General features: G+C 39.6%; 1 protein-coding gene across 2 annotated transcripts in view; it reads right to left on the minus strand.

Annotated features, from left to right (window-relative positions):
• Positions 1-23,353, minus strand: part of DCX (doublecortin) — a 154,761-nt gene that overhangs the window by 33,813 nt on the left and 97,595 nt on the right. Inside the window, exons 4-5 of one of the 2 annotated variants that reach the window (XM_081115371.1) lie at positions 4,139-4,241; positions 2,038-2,175 (exon numbers count right to left, since the gene is read on the minus strand). In XM_081115371.1, the coding sequence (XP_080971497.1) occupies positions 2,038-2,175; positions 4,139-4,241 (241 nt within the window). Of the gene's footprint in view, positions 1-1,570; positions 2,176-4,138; positions 4,242-23,353 lie in introns of those variants that run through there. The other variant, XM_081115372.1, reaches the window with a different exon arrangement.

A 23,353-nucleotide genomic window follows, 5' to 3' on the forward strand; every position in this document is an offset into this window, starting at 1 on the left:
GGCTTTGTTCATTATCTTGAATCACTCAGTCTGGGTGAAGATCTTGCAAGAGCCATCTTGGAAGTGGATCCTACAGTCCCAGTTGAACCTTCAGATGACTATAATCCCAACGTACACCTTAACTACAACTACAGGAGAGATCCTGGGCCAGATAGGACCACCTAGATAAGCCACACAAAATTCATGACCCACAGAAACTGAGATAAAAATGCATATTTTTTAAGCCACTCAGATTTGGGGCAATTTGTTTCATAGCAAGAAATAAGTAATAATACAGGTTAGAAGGCTCAGAAATAACCAGTGTTATTTAAAAAAAAAAATGATTGGTTAAGTGATTATTGCAAGACTTTATAATCTTGATAAAGTGTTTGAAATCATTTTTGCAAGACTTTGCTTAGAATATGTACAAACAATTTCATTTTCAATCCAAGTGTTAAAATCTAGGTCCTTGTAGTTTGAACAATATGAATTTGTTTAAATGGATTCATGTGCTATTCTGTAAACTTAACCAAAATATCACCAAACACATGCATTTTTATTCCTTCAGCAAACATTACCTAAATGCTTACTGCATCTCTAGCAACATGCCAGGTGAAAGAGGTGCTCTTATGCGTCTAATCACTCATAAGCATTACCTGAGCATCTACTAGGGGCCAGGCACTGTGCTAGGCACTGAAGATACAAAAAGGAAAATGACACCTGGTTCTTGAGGGGCCCAGTATTTAGTTGGGGAAGTAAACAGGTAAATACATACTTTATGCATGCTATGATAATTCAGAGAACAGAACAACTATCTTTGTGAGGTATTGAAGGATGACTAGGCATTTTCAAGCAAAGAAGAGTGGTTTACTAGAGGGGTGGCATTCCAGGTGCAGGGGAACAACATGTGCAAACATATGGAAGTATGGAAAGCCTAAAATGCCTCTTCACAGTTTAATTCCTTCTTCCTGCAAACAAAGAGATGACTAGTGACATGCATATTTCTAGCATTGTGAGGCCAGCGTGACAGGCCGGTTTTCTAGACTACATGCATTTCAAGCCAAAAGGCTGCTCAAGCAAATTGAAGGAAAGAGAAAAGGTGCTTGTGCTTTCTGCTCCAAGGTTCTCAAGTTAGAATTCTCCTGGTAATCCCTGAGCCTTGGGAGGATAATTGTGTGAGTTCCTCAGGACCATATGTTTTCCTTACCATGAACAACTCAAATTGTCTGTACATGAGTCTATTAAGCTTCCAAACTCAGACTTTTGTGGCCTTTTGCCTTTTAGATCAGTGTCACTCAAACTGTCGGTATAAGACTTCGTACCAGAACATAAACCAACATATTCCTGCCTTCATCAGTAAAATCATGCTATGAAAAAAAGAGTCAGCTGAAGTAAATGGGCTGCTCAATGGCATGATTTACATTTGGCACAAGCTCCTAAACTCATCATAGAGTGATAAATTGTTCATGGGTTGTCAGGGATCCATAGACCACATTTTTTTTGATCACTTACTATCCACTAGATAAAATCCTATATGACAAATCTCTTTGTTTCATTTCAGAACCTGGCTTATATTTTCTTTTCTAATTTTGAGAATAATGCAATTTATCTTGTTTCTCTTTTTGTTTTGAATTCTATAAAGTTTAAAGTCAAATTTGAAGCTCAAATGCATCCATTACGTTGACACTTTTAGGTAACATTTTTTAAATTCTTGGTTTTTTCTGATTTTTTATTTCAAATTTATGTGTGACGGTTATTTCATTACTATGCTTTTGCTGGATGATGTCAAAGATGATGACAATGAAGACAACCACAACAATAAGCATTACAGTAAGCATGGAAATAGGCCAGATTTCTGGTTTGCATCCACTTGAGTAGAATCAGGGCCATGTGTGTGCCTCCATGATTCCAAACAAATTGAATTATTTAGACTCTGAATTCATACAATTGGTATCATGGAGACACAATGGTGTTCATGAGGGACTCATTCCTCTTCATGCAGGGGTACTGGCCTCTGTAAATGAAGTCATTATACACAGTTAAGAGAAGAACACTCACCGTCTTGGTCGTTACCTGAGTCAGCTGGAGACTTGCTCCGGCGCATGGGGCCAGGGCTCTTAGCTGAACTCTTCTGAGGTGTTGGGGATGCCTTTGGACCAGCTGTGGCTGAAGGGTTTCCCTTCATGACTCGGCATTCTGGTGGAAAAAGACACAGACAGCTTACTGGAGCTAGGGGAGGACCGAGGCTGAGCATATTAACAACCTCTGGAAGCTAGAATAACCAGCACAGGTCGAAGCACCAAATGGCTTAGGTCCAAAAGGTGATCCTCAGTTTTTTGAAAAAAAATGATGTCTCTGGAGAGGGAGGCAGTGGATAAACTCTCAAAAGTCACCCGGGCTAAACCAGATGTTTACATCCCTGGATTATGGAAACAAGGGAAAGAGTTAAGAAGCAGATTGGATAGGTCATTAATTAACCCAATCATTTGTGGACAAGCCATTCATGTCTCAGAATAGCAACTGTTCACATAATTAATATCCTTGGAGAAGAGATTGCCAGCTTAAAGGTTGTAATCACACAGATGAAACATTTACGAGTAATTTAAACTTTATTGTTTCTTACATGTCATGTATTGTGGTAGGCATATTTAGGATGTCATGTGATTTTATAAATAAGCACTACTACCACCACCACCTTGCAGAGTTGTTTTTTTTTTTTTAGTTTAAATGCATGTACGTTATCATAACTCCCTCTGCTGATTTAATGAATAAACGGGCCAGCAGTGACTGCCATTAGGAACTTGCAGAAAGCTAGTGGGTGTGTGGGAGAGTCTGCCAAATGTCCCTGCTACTGCACCAACCCCAGTTTTACATGTTTGGAGCTCCCTTTCTATTTAGGTCACTCAGCACCTCTATTATGGCAATTTGGGACACTTATTGTGCTAATGTATTAGAAGGAGTATTACACTAATTTTACCGATAAGAATACAAAAAGCTTAAGCCTCTTGCTTAGGACCACAAAGCAAGAAAATAGCAGAACAAGCACTAGCAGCCAAGTCTTTTGAGTCCCAGTCTAGAATTCTTCCCACTCTATTTTATAGATTTTCCAACCTTGTGCTGATCAGAGTAGAAATGAACAGCTTGGCAAAGGTTAGATTTTTCTTTGAATACCTCCTCATCACCTTCTACTTAAAGATACATTGAAATATCATTTACCCAGAAAGAATAGTGGATCTTTTCTGGTAAATTAAGATTATTTTAGGAAACTCAATTAAGCAGAAAGCTCATTCTTGTTTTGGTTGATGAACTTCAATTATCACTGTCCAGAGCTGAAGATACAGAAGGTATAGGAAAATGGACATAGCCTGGAATTTGTTTAGCTATTTTATGGTCATTTGCCTCTTTTCAAAGGAAACAAAGTAGAAATGCCACCTCTTTCAGGGTCCTTGTCATTTAAGTTGTTTGTAAAGTCTGCATTAGTACAACTCAGTTTGTTTTTCTCACACCTTACTCCTTATAAGTGGGAAGTATCTCTTTTGAATGTGTCTTTCCATTAGGATCATATCCTAAACCTGATGTTGTGTGAGTTAAATTACATTAATTTACATCTGGAGCTTAGACACAGAAAAGGGAGATGGGCAGATGTTTCACCTCCTTCCTGAGATTAACAACCCTCTGGACTCTTGAGTCAAAATGCAGAGGGAATGGGGCAGCAACCAATGTGATTAAAGGAGAAAGTTTTTATAGTAAGAAAACAGAGGGAAATCTAAGATAGAATCACCAACATGGGCCAAATAGCTAGAGGTGTTGATTTGAAAAAAAAAATGCATGAATAGACTATCCAAGTTGACTCCAAATGTTCCTTACCATGGTCTGCTTGTACCTGCCAGCCCATGTGACACAATATGTGGTTTAAGAAATATGTTCACTGTTGGGGTAGAGAGTGAGTCTTATTGAGTTTGAATGGTGGGTATCTGGGACATCCAATTAACCTTTCATTTAGTGACTCATGTTTCCAAAAATACCAGAGAAAGACTAACAATATTTTCCCTTTAGAGAGCATGAATGGATGTGCTCCAGGCCATATGAACCCATGGAAACCCTAAGGGATATAATGAGAGAGAACAACAGAGCAACAAAATCCTGTGATTGTGCTTACCATTTTCATCCAGAGAAAAGTCATCCTGAGCATAGCGAAATTTTTCAGGACCACAGGCAATAAATACATCGTCATCACCAAAGAAATCATGGAGACAAGTTACCTATGGAGAAAGCAGAATCATTGGATTGTTATTTGATGGCCTTATGGCAATTAAATTTATACCATGTTGGCAGAGGGGGAAAAATCATATCTGAGCCATTATTTCTAGCCCCAGGGATCTTCTTTGTCTCAAAACACTAGGCTCAGAGTCTGTACACAGCCCCTAACGGGTAAAGATATACTGAGTGTCATTGCCTTTCCATTTTTCATGGTAGCCTTGTATCAAGGGTAACTTTGGAACCATGTCCAAATGGAATACCCCCGTCTTTACAAAAGTCAACAAGCATATGGCCTTACAAATGTTACCTTTCCTTAGAGACACAGAGATGACAGTAATCCTAGCCCAACTCTGGGGCCAGTGGTCTGGGTCAAGTGTCTAGACCAGTGGTCGGCAAACTGCGGCTCACAAGCCACATGCGGCTCTTTGGCCCCTTGAGTGTGGCTCTTCCTCAAAATACCACGTGCGGGCGCACACGTACAGTGTGATTGAAACTTCGTGGCCCATGCACAGAAGTCGGTATTTTGTGGAAGAGCCACACTCAAGGGGCCAAAGAGCCGCATGTGGCTCGTGAGCCGCAGTTTGCTGACCACTGGACTCTAGACCAAGGCAGGTAAGAAAGATCTTCGTAAGCATGTGGTGGAGAGGCTGTGACTGACTGAGAGGGGAAGGTGCCTCTCTTCACCATCTTCATTAGTCTTTAAACAAGGACATCAATTCTTAACTTCTTTGCCCACTCCCCAAATTGAACTTTTGTTGAAAATGGACCCAGAACCTGATCAAAGCCCAGAATACCATTCCTTCCTGAAGAACAAGAAGGGGGAAACTGCCCTGACCACTTAAAATCTAATCAAGAGCAATGGATCCCCATAGGCTTGAGGTTCTGCTGGTAAAGACATATTCCCAGGATCTTTCCCACCCTCTAGTCCCCTGTGCATTGCTGCTTGTCCAAAATAAAGAGACTTTCTTCCCAACCCCTTTGCTGCATAAAGCAACAAGGGTCCCTGGGAAAGTATGGTGCTCCTTGCAGTCTCCCCAATTCTCAGCTTTCCTAATTACATCTGATAATTAGTTCAGCACACCAGGTAAAACCCAGGAGAAACCATGAAGTCAAAACATTCTTATCTCAATCTTTAGTTTGAAAGTGTTCAAAGCTTCTAATTGTTCTAAACTACCCAATTAAGCTACCAGTAATGACTATCCAAAGGCACAGTGCTCACAAACTAACAATGGCTTGTTGGGTACACTATGTTACATTTGAAAAATGTTTATAATAATAATATTATTCTCCATCCCTGGCCTATTCAACTTCTGTTCCCTCAGCCAATATGATTGCAAGCCTTACACAAAGCAAAAGATGCATAAAGATTGTCCCCATTTTCTCAGCCTGCCAATAATCCAAGAGATGTTAAGAGAAAAGAAGGAGACTTGGAGAATTGTCAGGGTTGCTCCTATCAAGCTTCTTCTAACCCTAAATTCTGACCTCATCAAATAATATAACATCCTTCTTTAGTCCTTTGTCTCTCACTCATTCATTCATTCCACAAGCATGTAATGCTAATCAGAACTACCACTAATTGAATGCTTACTCTGTGACAGGCACTCTGTTAAGTACTTCTAAATTTGTCACCTCATTTTACTGTCACAACAAATCTTAGAAGTAAGTATTATTATCTTCACTATTTCTCAGATGAGAAAACTGAGGCACAGAGACAATAAGTAAGTTACTCAGGTGGAAAGGGATGAAGCCAAACAAATGCAGATATGACTCCAAAGCCGGTGTTTTTGGCCACTTGGTAAAACAAAGCACTTAGGGATTGTCCATGCAATGGGGAGACAAAGATTAATAACACTCAGGCGATGACTTCATGGAGCTCACAATCTGATAGTGTGAGAGACATTGAAACAGAGGCTGTAAATGAGTGGTAAGATAGAAGAATATGTAGGTGCCATGGGAGCTATTTAGTAGCAAGTGAACCAGTCACTGGCTGGCACTGTTAATTCAATAAGTACCATGCATATTGTCCTGGAAGCAGATCCAATGACAGAGGCTACATGGCTTTAAACTCTGCTGCACACTCCCACTGATATCTTGGACTTTAGCTTAATAAAATCTGGAACCCCTAACTTGGATACATTGTGTGTCTCTGAATTGTTTACTCCATGACACCTCCTTGACCTTACGGGGCCGCCCCTGACCCTGACTGGCTGCCTTTAGTGTTTATCATGAATGAGGAAAGCCTCATACTTGAGTGTCTTTCCACTAGTAGTCTCTAGGATTTAGCACTTTGTTTCAAGACCTGCCTGTATTTTCATGAGTACTCTCCTAGTCATTCCCATTAGATCACAGGTTTCCTGAATGTAAAGACCAAGTCTATCCATCCCTCTGTATCTATCAATGGTTCCTGGTAGAGGGCTTATCACATAGTGAGAATGTAACCAGGACTGTTTTTGCCTCAAATGTACAAAAAATGAGGGGGAGGGGCAGCTTTGTAAGGGCATGCAAAGGCAGAAAAGTAGAAACAAGAAAGAAGAAATCAGTGCGGCACAAAGTAGAAACCAGCATCCAAAGGTTTTGAAAGGTAACAAATACACACATTTAGGAATAAGAAAGGAACAATAACTATGAAGTCAGAAGTTATTCTTTACATGATTATGCCAACTAGTTTGAAAACTTAGATGAGACAGATGTTGCTTAAAAGAAAACTTAAATAATGAAATTAGCTCAAAAAGTAATAGAAAACCTCAAACCAACTACTAGCCATAAAAATAATTTAGTAAATACTTCAAACAGCAACACTTCACCAAAAGGCACAAGAACATTAATTTTGGAGGTATTTGTAGAAATTTCTTCCCAAGAAGAAAAACCGAAAGCTCAAAAGCAACCATTGCAGTGACACACCATGATATCCTATTGTAGGACAACAAAGCCTTCTCATATTGTTCTGGTGATTGCTGTTACAATGACTTACTCTCCTCCAACCCCAAGCCTCTCTGCCTCACCCAGGCTTTGGGAAAGTCTTTGGATAACCCCTCCTTTGGGGAGCTTCTAAGAAAGGCAAAGCCCCCTATGCTTATGACACACTCACAACGGTGGGGGCTGGCTTCAAACACATTCATTTTGCAATCCAGCTGTTCAGCATCAGGTTTCTTGTGTGATCCCACCCCACATTTTACTGGCTCCAAAATGTAGACCAATTCACATTGTGCATGTGGATACCCAGCTCTCCCAATTGATTTGGATACTGAAACACAACAGCCCTCCTCTACTTTGTTACAGAGCTGGAAAAATATCAGGAACACAAAATACAGAGTTAAAGTGGCCCAAGGATACACAGGTGGCTCACGGAAGAGTTGAGAGTAGCACTTAGGTGTCCTGATTGAATTCAGGACAAAACAATTAAATTTCCTGATAAAAAATGCCTTCTTAGAGCCCTGAAAGGCATGTATATAGCCTAGACAGGAGAGTCCCCATTTGTCCTAACCAGTATCTGATACTCATTAGAACATTTTACTGTATTGAAAACAAAAGCACCTTTACGGATCTTATTTTTTATCTATGAACAAGAAAACTCCTATTTATTACTCTAATTGGCAACTAAGTATGCAATGGAGAAGGAGGACAAAGAGAAAGAGGGTGAGAAGGAAAATAAAGAGGAACAAAGAAGGAAGAAGGAGGACAAGAATGGAGTGTAGCCCTGTCAGAGTTGCTCAGTGGTTGAGCATTGACCTATGAACCAGGACATCATGGTTCAATTCCCGGTCAGGGCACATGCCTGGGTTTCTGGGCTTGATCCCCAGTAGGGGACATGCAGGAGGCCTATCAGTGATTCTTTACCATCATTGATGCTTCTATCTCCCTCTTCCTCTCCCTTCCTCTATTAATTCAATAAAAATATGTTTTTTTAAAGAATGGAGTGTAAGAAATTATTCCCAAATGAAACTCACACTACAAACATGGTTTTTGAAATTCTATGGAAGCAATGCAACACAAAGTCCACCTTAGTTTATGTTGCAAATGTATAATTTTGACATTAGTTATTTGAGATAAAATGCCCATCATGAGGTGGAAACAGAAGTGATAAAAATAATAATCATTATGATACTACTCACAGCATCCTCAGAGAAAAAGAGTCTTGTTGACATCAGCTTTTGTATGAGTCACATTTGAGTATTCAAGTCAGGGACAAGAACACAAAAACATGACACCTGTGTTTGTAATTAACCAACTGCCAGTTCAAAATCAATAAAATCAACTTTAACAGTGAACCATTAAATCAATGTTCTTCCTTTTTTTAAAAAAAAATCAGCAACTACTGGGGGAAAGGAAGCTAGCTTCATTGCACATTAGTGTGAACAATAGATTATATATAGACCATCCACTGACTTAAAGGCCAAAGTAAAAAAATGGAGTGATGAAGACAATAGATCACTGTGTGAGAGTAGTTTTATTCTATTAGCTGCAAATGGCAAGCTCACTCTGACTTGATTTAACCTGGAATAATTCTCCATCCAGATACTGACACTTAGTTCTCATAGGTGCCTACTGTTGGTAGATTCTAGATTTCACTATCTAATTGTTCAGAATGAAATTATCTCAGGAAGTAAAAAAAAAGATCTTGCTTCTCTATGTATTATACTCACTTTCAACATGCAAAATATTTTCATTGAAAGGTCAATCCCACTAATATTCACTCATTAAACATTATGGCAAAAGAACAACTATGTGAGAGATTCAGAAATATACAATAAAAGGCCTCTGTCTTCACAGGTGACACCATAATAAGCAAGTTAGCACTAGATAAAAAATGGAACGCAGGGAATACTGCTGTTAGCACTGTTACAGAGACACAAAGAGCAATGGGAACCCAAAAGAAAGAGAACAAGTCTAATCATGAACACTGGGGAAGGTTTCAGAGATGACAAAACCTGAGTCTTGAAAGATATGTAAGATATAAGTGATGGAGATAGGAGTAAAGTGTATTTTGGGTAACTGCATAAATAAAGGCACAAAAGCAGGAACATGCCTTTTTCTTAACAGTACTGGGGAAAAAAAGTCCAGTATAGTCACAGAGATTCTAACCCTCCAAACACACACAATTGCCCAGACCCACCTGCCAGCCTTCTGCACAGACAAAACATACAGTTGCCTACTCGTGAAATTCAGGGTGAAGAGGACAGAGAGTGTCTATGGGGAGAGGAGTGGCCCCAGTGGTGAAAAAGAAGGAACCTTGTGGCAAGGCAGACAAACCACACTGATTTCCCAGTCTTGGCAACAGTGTGCCCTGCCCATAATGAGTAGCTAGCAAGCTTCATAAAATAAGTTAATGAGAGATTCAGTAAACATCATGGATGAGGCATTTTCTACTCTCATTCTGGAACATTTCCTGCTTGCCAACCCTGTATGGGCTCCAGCCAGAGGTTGACATAGGGCTGGCTTGAAGAGCTTGTTTCTGAGACAGCCCTGGTGTTCTTATCAAACTTGTTTTTATGAAGTTATCTTGAGGTCTTACTTGTGGGTTTTTCTTGTCAACATGTTTGCCTGGGCAAACAGCTCCTTGGTTCTGCAGTGCCTCTATTGACACAGATGTATTTATTCAACACTTTAAACTTTCCTAAAATCTCTGGTAAAATGATAACAATTTTACTTGCATTGGTAAGATATTTTTACTGTTCTCAAAACACTTCCACATTTATAGGATCTTATGTTTTCTTCCACACTTCCAATTCTTCTCTCAACCCAATCCAATCAGGCTTCCTTCCCCACCACTCCACCAAGGCTGCTCTCATCAAGGTCAGCAATAACTTCCCTGTTGTCAAATCCCATGGTCACTTTTCTGGCTTTGTCTTAATAAATAAACACCTCAGCAACATTAGATGTAAATTGAGCTAGTCCTTCTTAAACACTTTCCGCTCTTGACTTCTGGGACACTGCAGAATTCTGGATTTCCTCCTACCTCAATCTCCTTAGCTAGATTCTCTTCCTCTTCCAGACTGTTCAATATTTGAAAGCCCCAGCATTCAGTTCTCAGAACTTCTTTATTTACATTTATTTACTAGGTGACCATATCCCATCCCAAGGCTTTACCTTGGAGATATTTTTTTACATTTTAACTTTTTGACTCTTTTGTAATAATACAGCTTTAAAACATACATAGTACAGCTTCACAAAGATATTTTCGTTCTTTACATCCTTAATTCCATGAGTCTTTTTTTTTCTATTTTTAAAAGCTTTTTTTTTTCTTTTTAAATGTTTTTGTTAAAAACTAAGACACAAACACACATTAGCCTAGGCCTACACAGTGTCAGGATAATCAATATCACCATCTTCCACCTCCACATCTTGTCCCACTGGAAGGTCTTCAGGGGCTGTCTTCTCCTTTAATAACCATGCCTTCTTCTATAAAAGCTCCAGAAGTACCTGCCTGAGGCTCTTCTTAAGGAGGTGTCACTCTTTCCAGAAACAGGTCTGTGGTGGTTTGCTTGGTTTATTTCCTTTTTCATCTTATATACACTTGTAAGCAGATAAGGCGCCATGAATTTTCTTCTTTATTACTAAAAACTTTTTGATTAGGGTCCATCTTTTCATTTTAAGTAGCTCGTTGAGGTCTGAAAAAGTTTTTTTTAAACCCTTCATTGTGAATTTTCTTGAGCATTTTTATCTATTTTTTTCTTTTCCTGCAGTTTCCTTTTCTCTTGCCTCTTCTTCAGCTATGTGTTCTTGTTTCAGTTTCAACAACTCCTCATTAGTGAATCCATCAGGAACCACCTCTAGGAAATACTCAGTGTCATCCTCATCCACAGCCAGGTTAAAATTGTTTGCCATCTCAACCACAGCCTTGTGGATTTTTGCAACCTCCTCATCAGTGGCAAATTCTTTGAAGTCATCAATGAACCTCTAGATGATGTCTTCTTCCTCTTGCCATTTAAGCATTTCTCAGTGACATCCCTCGAAGCCCAAGAAAGGTTTTTGATGTAGTCATAGATCTTATAATCCTTCCAGAATTGCATCAGCATCTTCTCAGGGTCTTTTTCAGTTGCAGCAATAGCCTGGACACAGGTTCTCCTCAGGTAGTAGGCCTGAAAAGCTGCTATAACTCCTTGATTCATTGGTTGGATCAAAGATCTGGTGTTCAAAGAGAGAAACATCACTTTGCTATTAAGATGAAGATGACCAATGAAAGGAGGACATCTGGGTGTATTATCAACAATAAGCAAAATTTTGAAATGTGCGTTATTATGCAAAGAGTATTTTTCCATTTTGCTGGCATAGCAATTCAGGAGGGCATCTTGGAAAAGGAGATGCGTCATCCATGACTTTTTAATGCTTCTGTAGGCTACTGGCAGTGTGTGCCACTGATATGTTTGAAGGCTCTGGGGTCTTCACTGTGCCAGATTACAAAGGATTTCAATTTGTAACCGGCAACATTGTCCCCAAGCAAGACTGTTACCCTGTCCTTAAAAGTCTGGCATTGACTTGACCTCCTTATGGATGAAAGTCCTTTCAGACATCTGTTTTCAGAATAGGGAGGTTTCATTCATATTCAATCCTTGCTCTGGCATAAAATTTTCCTCGGCAATCAGCTTATCTAAAGTTTCCAAATATTCTTCAGCTGCTTTCATATCACCAACAGACTCACCACTTATCCTCTCTAATAAAGAGGGAATATACAAATTGACCATCACACTGTCACAAAGATGGCGGTGCCCACAGCAGAGGCAGGGTTTCCGTAACACAAGATGGCTGCACCCACAATGGAGGCTGAGTTCCCGTAATGAGCCTTAAGCAGCAATTAGCAGGGACCTGAGGCTGCGTGGCGCTGGGCCATGACGGGGGACCTGAGCCTGCATGCCCCACCTGGTGAGGCTTGACAAGGGACCTCAGGCCCTACTCCCCACCCCAGCACTGGGCCAGGGGACCACACGCCACGCCCCCTCCTCTGCATCGGGCCAGGGGACCTGAGGCCATGCCCGCCCCCCCCCCCCCGCCTGGCAGGGATTGACAGGGGATCTCAGGCCATGCCCCCTGCCCAGCAGAGCTTGACGGGGGACCTTAAGAAGCGCCCCCTGCCCCACTGCTGGGCCTTAGACTGCTCCTCCCACCCTGGGCCGGGGGACCTTAGGCTGCAGCCCCCACCTGGTGGGGCTTGTCAGAGGACCTGAGGCTGTGCCCCCCGCCCTGCAGGGCTTGATGGGTTGGGGCTGGCTGGGTCTGGATCCCCCCCAATGGGGGTGGGGCTGGCTGGGTCTGGGTCTTGTACAATTTTGAGGCACTGCAGGTGGGTGGGGACAACTCTGGGTCCCACAGCATGCCCCAGACTCTGACAGGAGGAAGATTTTCATATACATTTTACTAATTTTCTTTCATCTCTGACACTTCTATTATAAAAGGCAAATAGCAATATTAAAATATTTCCTCTAATTAATCCCCTTTTCATGTGCATGAATTTCATGCACTGGGCCACTAAAATATATATATATATATATATATATATATATATATATATATATATGATTAATGTATATAAATTAAAAGATTAAAAGGGGATTAATATATATAAAAGCCTAAGAGATCAGCTGACCGACCATAGCTATGATGAGCAATGACCACCAGGGGGCAGATGCTCAATACACAGGCATGGAAATATGGAACAGACTGATGAATCTCAGAGGGATGGGGCCGAGGCAGAGGTGGTTAGGGGCAATCAGGCAGGCAGGCAGAGTGGTTAGGGGTGATCAGGCAGGCAGGCAGAGTGGTTAGGGGTGGTCAGGCAGGCAAGTGAGCAATTAGAGGCATCGGGCAGGTTGGCAGAGTGGTTAGGGGCAATGAGGCAGGCAGGTGAGTGGTTAGGGGCGATAAGGCAGGCAAGTAGTGTGGTTAGGGGAGATCAAGCAGGCAGGCAGGTGAGTGGTTAGGAGTCAGCGGCCCCAGATTGTGAGAGGGATGTCTGACTGCTGGTTTAGGCCCGAGACCACAAGGGGTCCCGGATTGTGAGAGGGTGCAAGCCGGGCTGAGGGACACCCCCCATGCATGAATTTCGTGCACTGGGCCTCTAATAGTAAATATATAAACCAATAACACAGTGGTTTATTATTAATGTCAATATATGTACATACATAAATGTATGTACTATATTTTTATGACTGGCTTGTTTTCACCAGCATCACCACAAACATAAGTAATGTGTTACAATGTTACAACAACTACATCATTAGGTGATAGGAATTTTTAAGCTCCATTATAAGCTCATGGGACCAGCATCAGACATGTGATCTGTCATTGACAAAAACATTGTTATGCGGTGCATGTATGTATTTTTTGTTATCATATATATCACACCATAACACCCACCAATTTTACTTCTAGGTATATACACAAAAGAATTGAAACCAGAGACTCAAATAGATACTTGTACGTAATGTTTGTTACAACATTATTCACAAAAGCCAAAAGATAGAAACAATCCAAGTGTCTATCAACAGCTGAATGGATAAACAAATTATGGTATAAACATGCAATGGAGTCACATTGTATTCATGTATTCATTGTATTCATACAATTTAACCAAAACAAAAAAAGCTAAGATTTCCCTCTTTTTTATTGCCTAGTATTATTCCATTGTGTAAATGTACCACTACATTTTTAAAAATTTATCTTTATTATTCAAAGTATCACAGATGTCCCCGTTTCCCACCCCCCCCCACTGACCCTCTCCACCCTGCTCATGCCCCTTCCCCAGGCCCTCACCAACACTGCATTTTTATCCACTGATCTACTCACAAGCACTTGGGCTGCTTCCAAATCTTAGCTATTGTAAATAATACTGCAATGAACAGAGGAGTGCCTATACTCTTTTGAATTAGTATTTCGAGTTTCTTTGGGTATATTCCCAGAAATAGAATTGCTGGGTCATAAGGTAGTTCTATTTTTATTTTTTGAGCTGACTCCACAGTGGTCACAGCAATCTGGTTTCCTAGCAACACTTAACAAGGGTTTCCTTTCCTTCTCATCCTTGCCAACACTTATTGCTTGTTGGTTTATTGATGATAGCCATTCTGACAGGTGTTAGGTGATATCTCATTACAGTTATAATTTGTATTTCTCTGATGATTTGTGACATTGAGCATCTTTTCATATGTCTATTGGACATTTTTATGTTCTCTTTAGAGAAGTTTTTATTCAGGTCCTTTGCTCATTTTTAATTGCATTGTTTGTTTGTTTTTTGGTGTTGATTTATATAAGTTCTTTATAGATTTTCAATATTAACCCCTTATCAGATGTAACAATGGAAAATATGTTCTTCCATATAGTGGGTTATCTTTTCATTGTTGATGGTTTACTTAGCTGTGCAAAAACTGTTTTTAGTTTGATATAGTTCCATTTGTTTATTTTTTCTTCTGTTTCCCTTGCCCAAGGAGATATATCAGAAAAAATATTGTTACCAGAAATGCCTATTTTACTGCCTATGTTTTCTTCTAGGAGTTTTATGTTTTCAAGTCTTACATTTAAATCTTTAATCTATTTTGAGCTTATTCTTTTGTATATTGTAAGAAGGTGGTGTAATTTCATTTTTTTTGCATGTATCTGTCCAATTTGCCCAACCTCATTTATTAAATAGACTGTCTACCCCATTGTATGTCCTTGCCTCCTTTGTCAAATGTTAATTGACTAGAAAGGTGTAGGTTTATTTCTGGGCTCTCTCTCTCTCTATTCCGTTCCATTAATCTAACTGTTTTTATGCCAGTATCATGCTGTTTTGATTGTTATGGCCTTATAGTATAGTTTGATATCAGGCAGCATGAGTCTTCCAACTTTGTTCTTCTTTCTCAAGATTGCTGTGGATATTTGGGGTCTTTTGTCTTTCCTTATACATTTTTGGAATGTTTTTTTCTAGTTCTGTGAAATATGCCTTTGGTATCTCTATAGGGATTGCATCGAATCTCTAAATTGCTTTGGGTAGTATGGGCATTTTAATGTTATTATTCCTATCCATGAACACAGTATATGCTTCTACTTATTTGTATCTTCTTCAGTTTCTTTCTTCAGTATTTTATAATTTTCTAAGTACAGGTCTTTTACATCCTTGGTTAAATTTATTCCTAGTTATCTTTTGATGTAATTGTAAATGGGATTATTTTTTAGTGTCCTTTTCTGCTAGCTCATTATTGATGTATAAAAATGCAACTGATTTTTGGTATTTATTTTGTATCCTGCTACTTACTGAATTCATTTATAAGTTCTTATAGTTTCTGGTAGAATCTTTAGGGTTATCTATATACAGTATCATGCCATCTGTAAATAATGACAGTTTCCATTCCAATTTTGATACCTTTTATTTCTTCTTTTCTTGTCTGATCGTTATGGCTAGCACTTCCAGTACTATGTTGAATGAGTGGTGAAAGCAGACATCCCTGTCTTGTTCCAGATCTTAAGGGAAATGCTTTCAGTTTTTCCCCATTGAGTATGATGTCAGATGTGGGCTTTTCATATATGGCCTTTATTATGTTGAGGTATGTTGCCTCTATTTCCACTTTGCCAAGAGCTAAGCATCCATTTCTTAATGAGTCTGATTTCTTTTTTCTTGCATCATGGTGCTTAGCTATCGTGTGATCCTTCCCAGGGCCTTAAGAACCAGTATTTATTGGTTTATTGTGAAGAGAGGGATTGATATTCTGTTTCCACTACCTTGTGCCATCCTTGGGAATTTTCTGACCCTCTGCAAGCTAGTCTACTTATTCCTATGGAAAGTCATATTAAGTCTGACTCCTGATCCTTGAGCACTAGATATGATGGGCATTTCTTCTTTCTTGCCTGGCGAAGTGTCACTGGTCCTTATATGTTCTTTTCATAGGTATTTAGGATGTAAAATACCATGCATGACTCCAGGAATAGATTGTACTTCTGTCAAGTGATTTCTTACACTGATTTTTTTTCTTAAACTTACAGCCAGTGGTTACTCTCCTTCCTACTCCATTCTAGAATTTTCCCCAGAAAACCCAGTTAAACTGAAATATAGGCATCCAGATCTCAGCTGGACTATAGGCCCTCAAGGTTAGTCTTTTCAACCTTTAAAATAATTTATCTTTGAGCGATGAAAGGCCAAAATGAACCCACATAGCTTTTGTTGTTTGGCATTTGTCAAGCGATCTCACCTCTATTACCTCATTTGGTTCGTTAACCCCATTTTCTAATGGATGAAGCATGAAATCTCATCAAGATTAAGAGAGTTGAATAAGACCCCATTGCTAGTTAGTTACAGAGCTGATACTAGAAGTCAAGACTGCTTCTTTCACTCTGACATATTGGGTGCCTAAGTCATATAACAAAGGCACTTATTTCCTAGACAGGGAGACATGGGTAAAGAAATACAGTAGAGGACTCTAGATAGAATGAAAATACCTGTGACTTGGGAAAGTGGGGCACAGAAGGAGAGGTGGGAAAAATAAGACTTTCTACCCTATTTTACCAGGAGCTAGTTATGATTTAATAACCTGAGCTGGGCAGTGCCAGCTCCTTTGGAAGCCTGGCTCAAGGGTGTTTTTTTCTTAGCTTTTTTTTTTTTTTTTTTGCCATTTTCCAAGATTCTCTGTTTCAGCTCCCATTGGGGGCCTCACAGGGATGAGAACAGCTGCAGAGGCACTGGAGTTGGGCTGCTGAGTCCATGCCCAGGACCAACACCTGCCCCTCCACGGGGCCCCGGGGACAAGTTGGCTCAGAGAAATGGGGATGAGACAGAACTTCATTCATCAGAGAGAACTGGGGTGGAAAAACCCTGCTTGATCCCTTGGCACCACTAAGCTCTAAGGTTGGCCCTGAGCCCCACACAACTCCAAATTCTGTTTAGCAGAGTCAATTAAAATAAGACGGTGTGCTTGTAGGGCCCATTACAGTTATCAGTTGCAGTTAACAGTTAGCTGGTGTCTGATATGCAAGAAGTATAGTGGGAATATGACTTTGGAATTCAGTAGAGGAAGGGTGGTGAGGAAGGAAAGTTTGTTTTAAAAAGGAAGTGAACGTCTACATAGATTCTAGATTAAATCCTGCCATTCACTTGCTGCAGAATCTTGGATAAGTTGCTTTATCTCTGGGCCTCAGTTTCCTCTGTTGTAAGATAAAAGTATTGATCTAGAGCCTTTTAAGGGCTGTGTATTTTTTGTGTCAAAAGCCCTTATGAGTATTTTATAAAAACTATGGACCTTCTCCCCAGAAAAATGCCCATGTGTACATAGCTAATTTTTCATATAATTTAGGAGACTTGAGGATTTCCCTGAAGCCCATCTATAGATCCTAAGTAAAGAACATCTGAACTAGTTCATTTCTGAGACCTCTTCTAGCTCTGACCGTTTATGAAGCATTCCAGGTTAGACACGGTTAATGAGCAGAGACACCAGGGCCAGAATGTTGGCAGCTGTCATGGAATCCCAGAGGCTTAACTGTACCCCTTTCCCAGGCTTCCTGAGACTCCAGTCCAAGGGAATCAAACGGATGTAAGCTCATTCTCTGCAAACTGAGTCCAAGGGAAGCAAAGGAGTGCAAACTGATTTACAGCGAACCAGAGACTGGAGTGTGCATCGGAGAATTGCCTCCCAGGTTGCTTGAATTTAGTAAGGATATGAACTTTGTGGTAGAGAGTAGGCACTAGATTCATGGCCTTTAAATGCCCTTCAATGGTTGAGGATAAAAAAAGAGCATGGACTACCCAATTTGTAAGATGTTCTGAGATAATGACTTAAGGAGCTAATTCTTAACATAACTGGACAGAATACTGATAGCCATGAACCTACTGCATTTCCTTATATAATGTCCCCTTATTTAAAACAGTTTATTTTACTACAATAAAGATTGGGAGAGCAGAAAAGACAGAGATTTGGTGGGTATATCAGTCATGGTCCAAGTAAGAAACACATGACACACTCAGAGTAGATAAATTGAGTAGAGTTTAATAAAGATAATTGATTACAAAAATATGGATAGAGTATAATAAAACCACAGGGGATTCTGAAGTATCCCAAGACTAGTAATAGTGGGGTCCATTACCACCCTTACGCCTGAAAGAGAGAGGGGAAATAGCTGTTACCAAAACCCAGAGGGGGAAGAGAGCATGAATACTGCATGAAGAGAGCTCCCTGATAGAAGCAACCTCTCAGGCAGGGTGCCAGGGGATAAATAGACTAATCACATTCTTCTCCCTGCCAGTGCTCCCCAGTGGCCAAACACAACTGGAATCCAAAAGATAAGAGAGCCTGTTGATAATGGGTCAGCCTTCTAGGGCAGAGCAGGGTGGAATAGGGTAGAAAGCAGATCTGTAGAGGAAGGCCTGGAGAGTTGGTCTATCACTGCAAGCAAGAGAAAGAAACTATTGTTATAGCCTTGAATATGACATCTAGCCAATGGACACTGTGATATTTGGGCAAAAAAATTGAAGAGGTATAGTCTGCAATTAATCAATAATATTTTGCATTTATAAATGCTTTTACATGTTTCATGATGCTTTCACCCTATCGTTTCATCTGAATCATATAGTTTATTATGTAGGCAAACAGGTAGATCTATTCAGCACATGAGAAAACTGAGGTTCAGCCAACATAAGGTGATTTGCAAGATCAAATGTCTGTAGTGAGGAAAACAGAAAATAGAACTTGGGTTTGGACTCCTGGTCTAGGGCCATTTCCACTATATATTACTGTCTCTTCTATGTCACGTTTCACTCCATGATGTTGTTTGGAATGGTCTTTAGAGGATTTCTACTTCTGACGGGTATTACAATCTACCACAAGGGCAACAATAAAGAAAAAAATTGCATAGACATCTTCACCTAATTAAGAAAGGGTCAGTATAATGCATGATAAGAAAAGAGACTGAGTTAGAAGATAGATAATTGGGTAAAATATTCTTTGCAATTATTTTCCAAAGCAGTTCTTGTCAAGTGGCCCTAGTCTACATTCTCTAGCTCTCTCCTTCCTCTTCATTTTTGGCCTCTGGGTGTCCCACCTCATTATCTACACACTTCCATTGTGACGGATATGGCTGCATGAAAATAGGAAAGAAATGGAAATAAATAAATAAATAAATAAATAAATAAATAAATAAATAACTCAAGGTAAATAACAAGAAAACAGAAATTGAACATGTCTTTTAGAACACAATTTCTAAAAGTAAAATGTATTTTCATATTTGTCACAATTTGCATGTAAACCAAGAATAAATACCATGAGCTGATTTACCCTTGATGTTGCAATTAAGGGAATTGAGGTTCAGTGTTCCTAGGGATGGCAATAGTGCTTAATGGAAGAGATGATCCAGGCACTAGATGTGAAAAAGACATTTGAGAATGATTGGATTGCAGATGCCTATACCTGCTACATTAGATTCCCTGCTCTGAGGATAATTTAGAGACCAGTAAATCCTACAAGCTTCAAAATCAATATTTTCACAATCTATAACTTTAAGTGGTTTTCAACCCAGGCTATTTTTCCTCCTCCTAAATCCTCAAGAGATATTGGACAATATCTGGAGACATTTTTTGGTTGTCACAACTTGGGGGGGTATGCTACTGACATCTAGTGGGTAGAGGCCAGAGATGCTGCTAAATGACCTGCAATGAACAGAATGGAGCCCCTCAACAAAGAACTATCTGGCCAGGGTTGAGAAACCCTGCTCTAAGGCATTTCTTGACTATCAAGATAATACCTTTGCTACAACCACCACATTCTCCATTCCTTGCTCCAACCTACAGATCTCAGACTGGCCACTCCCTAGAATCAGCGCCACTTCAACTATCTTCCAGGCTAAGGCAAATTTATATCATTCTCCAGGGTAGTACTGTTGTTATTACTATTGTTCATTGCTATTTAGTTTCTGACCCTTGGCCTTGCTTTAACCCCAATAAGAAGCCTATTTCCTACTTTGTAACTGCTTGTCTGGTTAATGACTCACAGCCTGCCTAGACCTCCGGTTTTTGCAAAGTCCTTGGCTCTTTTAGTCCTGGCATCCTTCCCAGGCTCTGAGGTCCAACTTCATCCATGGTTTCAGTACAACACTGCCTTACTCATTCTATTCTGGGACACCAAATAGGGTTTGGGCTGGTAATTACGGAGACCTGCTACCTCTTGAATCTGTGTGAAAAAGTTGTCACCCCAAGAAGGGAAGGACTCAACAAAATGTCATCTAGTGCAAGACGTCCTCCTCCTGTGATTGTCAAAGAAAACTGTAAGACAGAGAAAGAGAAAATGCATTCTGGGGCAGCACAATCCAGAAGACTTCTATGTCAGCTGGCTTAAAGAGACATAAAGATGTCCTGCACAATATTGTTTTAAATCTAGTTAAGTATGCACTTCATGTTTGCAGAAGAAAAAACCTGAGAAAAATTGAGACCTCACAGTTGGGAGAATGCCTGATTTGGCCATTTTTCAAGTATCAGTCTCATATGCCTAGAAAGGAATCTAAATAAGGAATTTGAAACAACAAAACGTATGAAGATTATAACCTTGAAGGCAGTAGGACTAACTCTTCTTTTCCTAACAAACCTTCATTCACAAATTTTGAGACTCCAGGTGACTTCTAGTCCTAATTCAGTCACACATTGCTACATGATCATGCACAAATCATTTAAACACTCTATATCTAAGGTTCTTTATTTGAAAACTGCAACTAATACTATTTTTCATGCTCATAGTGGGGTGTTTTGCAATTTGAAACAAAAAGAGATAGTCCATATAACAGTGCCTTGAAAAGTATTAGTGGTATATGAATGCAAATTATTATCATTATTTTGCAAAAGATATGTGCTCTATGAGGAGGAAATGAAGCTGAATATGGTGATACCCAGGAAATCTGATAAAATAAATTGGTTTTGGAAAAGAAAGAAGGGGGAATCAGAATGAGAGAGAATGAGAGAGAGAGAACCTTGTATGAACTACCTTCATCATGTTTCATAGCATCCACAAACTAGAAGGGACATGCACTGTCTTTGTCTTCCTCTACAGAGCGTTTTACTTTCATGTCCTGAGCATAGTATTACTGTACCTATCTTCTTTTATAAAATCTCTACAATAAAACTCACCAACATTACTTGGTAATTCACTCCAGAATCAATTTTTAAGTCAATATATTTTTCTGAATTTGTTCACTTATTGAATAACATTCACTGAGTGCTCATGAGAATTCAATCACCACAGTAACTGTTAGGGATACAAAAAGAATAAGACATTCCTCCTGTCCTCAAGGAGCTGCTAGTCTGATGGAAACTTCTTGGTTATATATCTTCTGTCATAATTTAATTATCTCCTTGAGTCTGACCTACATATAATTTTCTGAAAAATTGACTTGGAACTTGTTTATACAATCATCTAAACTGCTTAGCCATTCCAAGTTTTGACTCATACAAATCGCTTTTTGAGGCCTGTTAAGATTGTGGATTTACACAATTAAATTAATTTCCCTTAAGATTGGTGAAAGTAATCCAAGTCCAATATATTGCCAAGGAACAACAACTGGTTACTGAGAAAGGACGAGTTGGCTGGAAATTTCTAATGAGCAGATGCATACTAGAGTGTTTATAGCTTAATCTGCATCCTGCCCAGAATTGGAGGTAATACCTAGACAGGACCATAACTGAATCTAAGGAATAATGCTCTAATAGTATACATATCATGTCCCTTAAAATTTGGTGAAATATATTTAAGGGCCTTTAGTGGCCCCTTCAAATCATGCTCTTCATGTAAACCATCTGTCTCCACCTTCTTTTAGTTGATATTCCCATTATGCCCGTTACCACTTTTTAATAAGCCAAATTGGTTCAAACTCAGCTAAAAGTCAAATACACAAAAAAGTAAAGCTGATGTCTTTGCTAAAAGAGAGCTTCTGTGACACCCCACAAGGAGGCCAGGAGACAAAATTCTTCTCTGAAGACATCCAAAAGGAACAGCTAGTGAAGGTCTTATATTCTCCCCCTCCTCACAAAAAAGGCCTTTCTTTTTTCCCTCTTCAAATCCATTCCACCTCCCACACAGAGAGGCAAGACTAGTGGCAAGTTTAAGCAGAAATGCAAATTAAGGGATGTGTACAGGAAGACAGAAATAGACTGTATAAAATGGCAACCAGTGTGATTGCCTGGAAGGCATTCAACTCAAACCTTTCCACTGAGAGCAAAGCAGCCCCTGTTTACATTTGTCCCTTGCATGGGCTTGCAACGGTTTATAGCAACAGAACAACCATTTGTAGGGCCAAAGGCCCCATTCTCACTGTACCTCTTACCCAAATAAGTGGTAAGATCCACATTGAAGTGACAAGATCCTTAGCTGGACTGAGCCTGCATGATGAGATTTCCCAGTCTAAATAAACCAGGTTTGTTGCAGCTTCTACAAAGGAACCCACAACACTGAGTGGGGAGACAAGTTGCAATTGATTTCAATTTTGTTTTCTTTGCATTTACAATAGATCAATGGTCATTTAACTAACATATAGTTGGAACAGAGAGTTTGCATGGATTTCATTTTGCAATCATTGAAGGTTAGCCTTTTTAAAAAGTCACTATATTTTGGTTCCAAAACTTGTTAAAGAAAAGGCTTTTTAAAAAAATACAACTAAACACCAGATTCTGGCTATTTCTCATTAGCATAATAAGGTAGAAAAAATTTCAAATTACTGTAACATCTTTAGGATCATGTCTTTGTATTCTCACAGTGTCTAGCTCAAGACTGAGCAAAAAGTATGTTCACACACACACAAAAAAATCTGTGGCTTTTAGTGTTCTAATGAATCACCATTTTACTGCATTTTTGTGTGTCTACACAGTTGATATCCTCTCTTTTTCATATGTATACAGTCTGAGTTGCATCTATTATTACCTTACTATCTTCAGTTTCTTGAAATTGTTTCCTGTTTTGCTTATTATCTCTGTCACTAGCAGTCATTGACCTAGACTCTCATCCGGAACTCAAGGACAGATGTGCATTCTTCTGGCCATTTTTGTGCTGAGGTTACACTTTAGCCATCCAAATTCAGCTCAGAGGTGAAAAACTACAGCAAGAGGAGAACACGAAGCCAAGAGAAGGGGAAGGGAAGAAAGATAGGGAGAGTCATCTGAAATGCTTGTTGGGCCATGTTTCAGAGA

Source organism: Myotis nattereri (assembly GCF_964212035.1).
Source record: "Myotis nattereri genome assembly, chromosome: X".
NCBI lineage: Eukaryota > Metazoa > Chordata > Mammalia > Chiroptera > Vespertilionidae > Myotis > Myotis nattereri.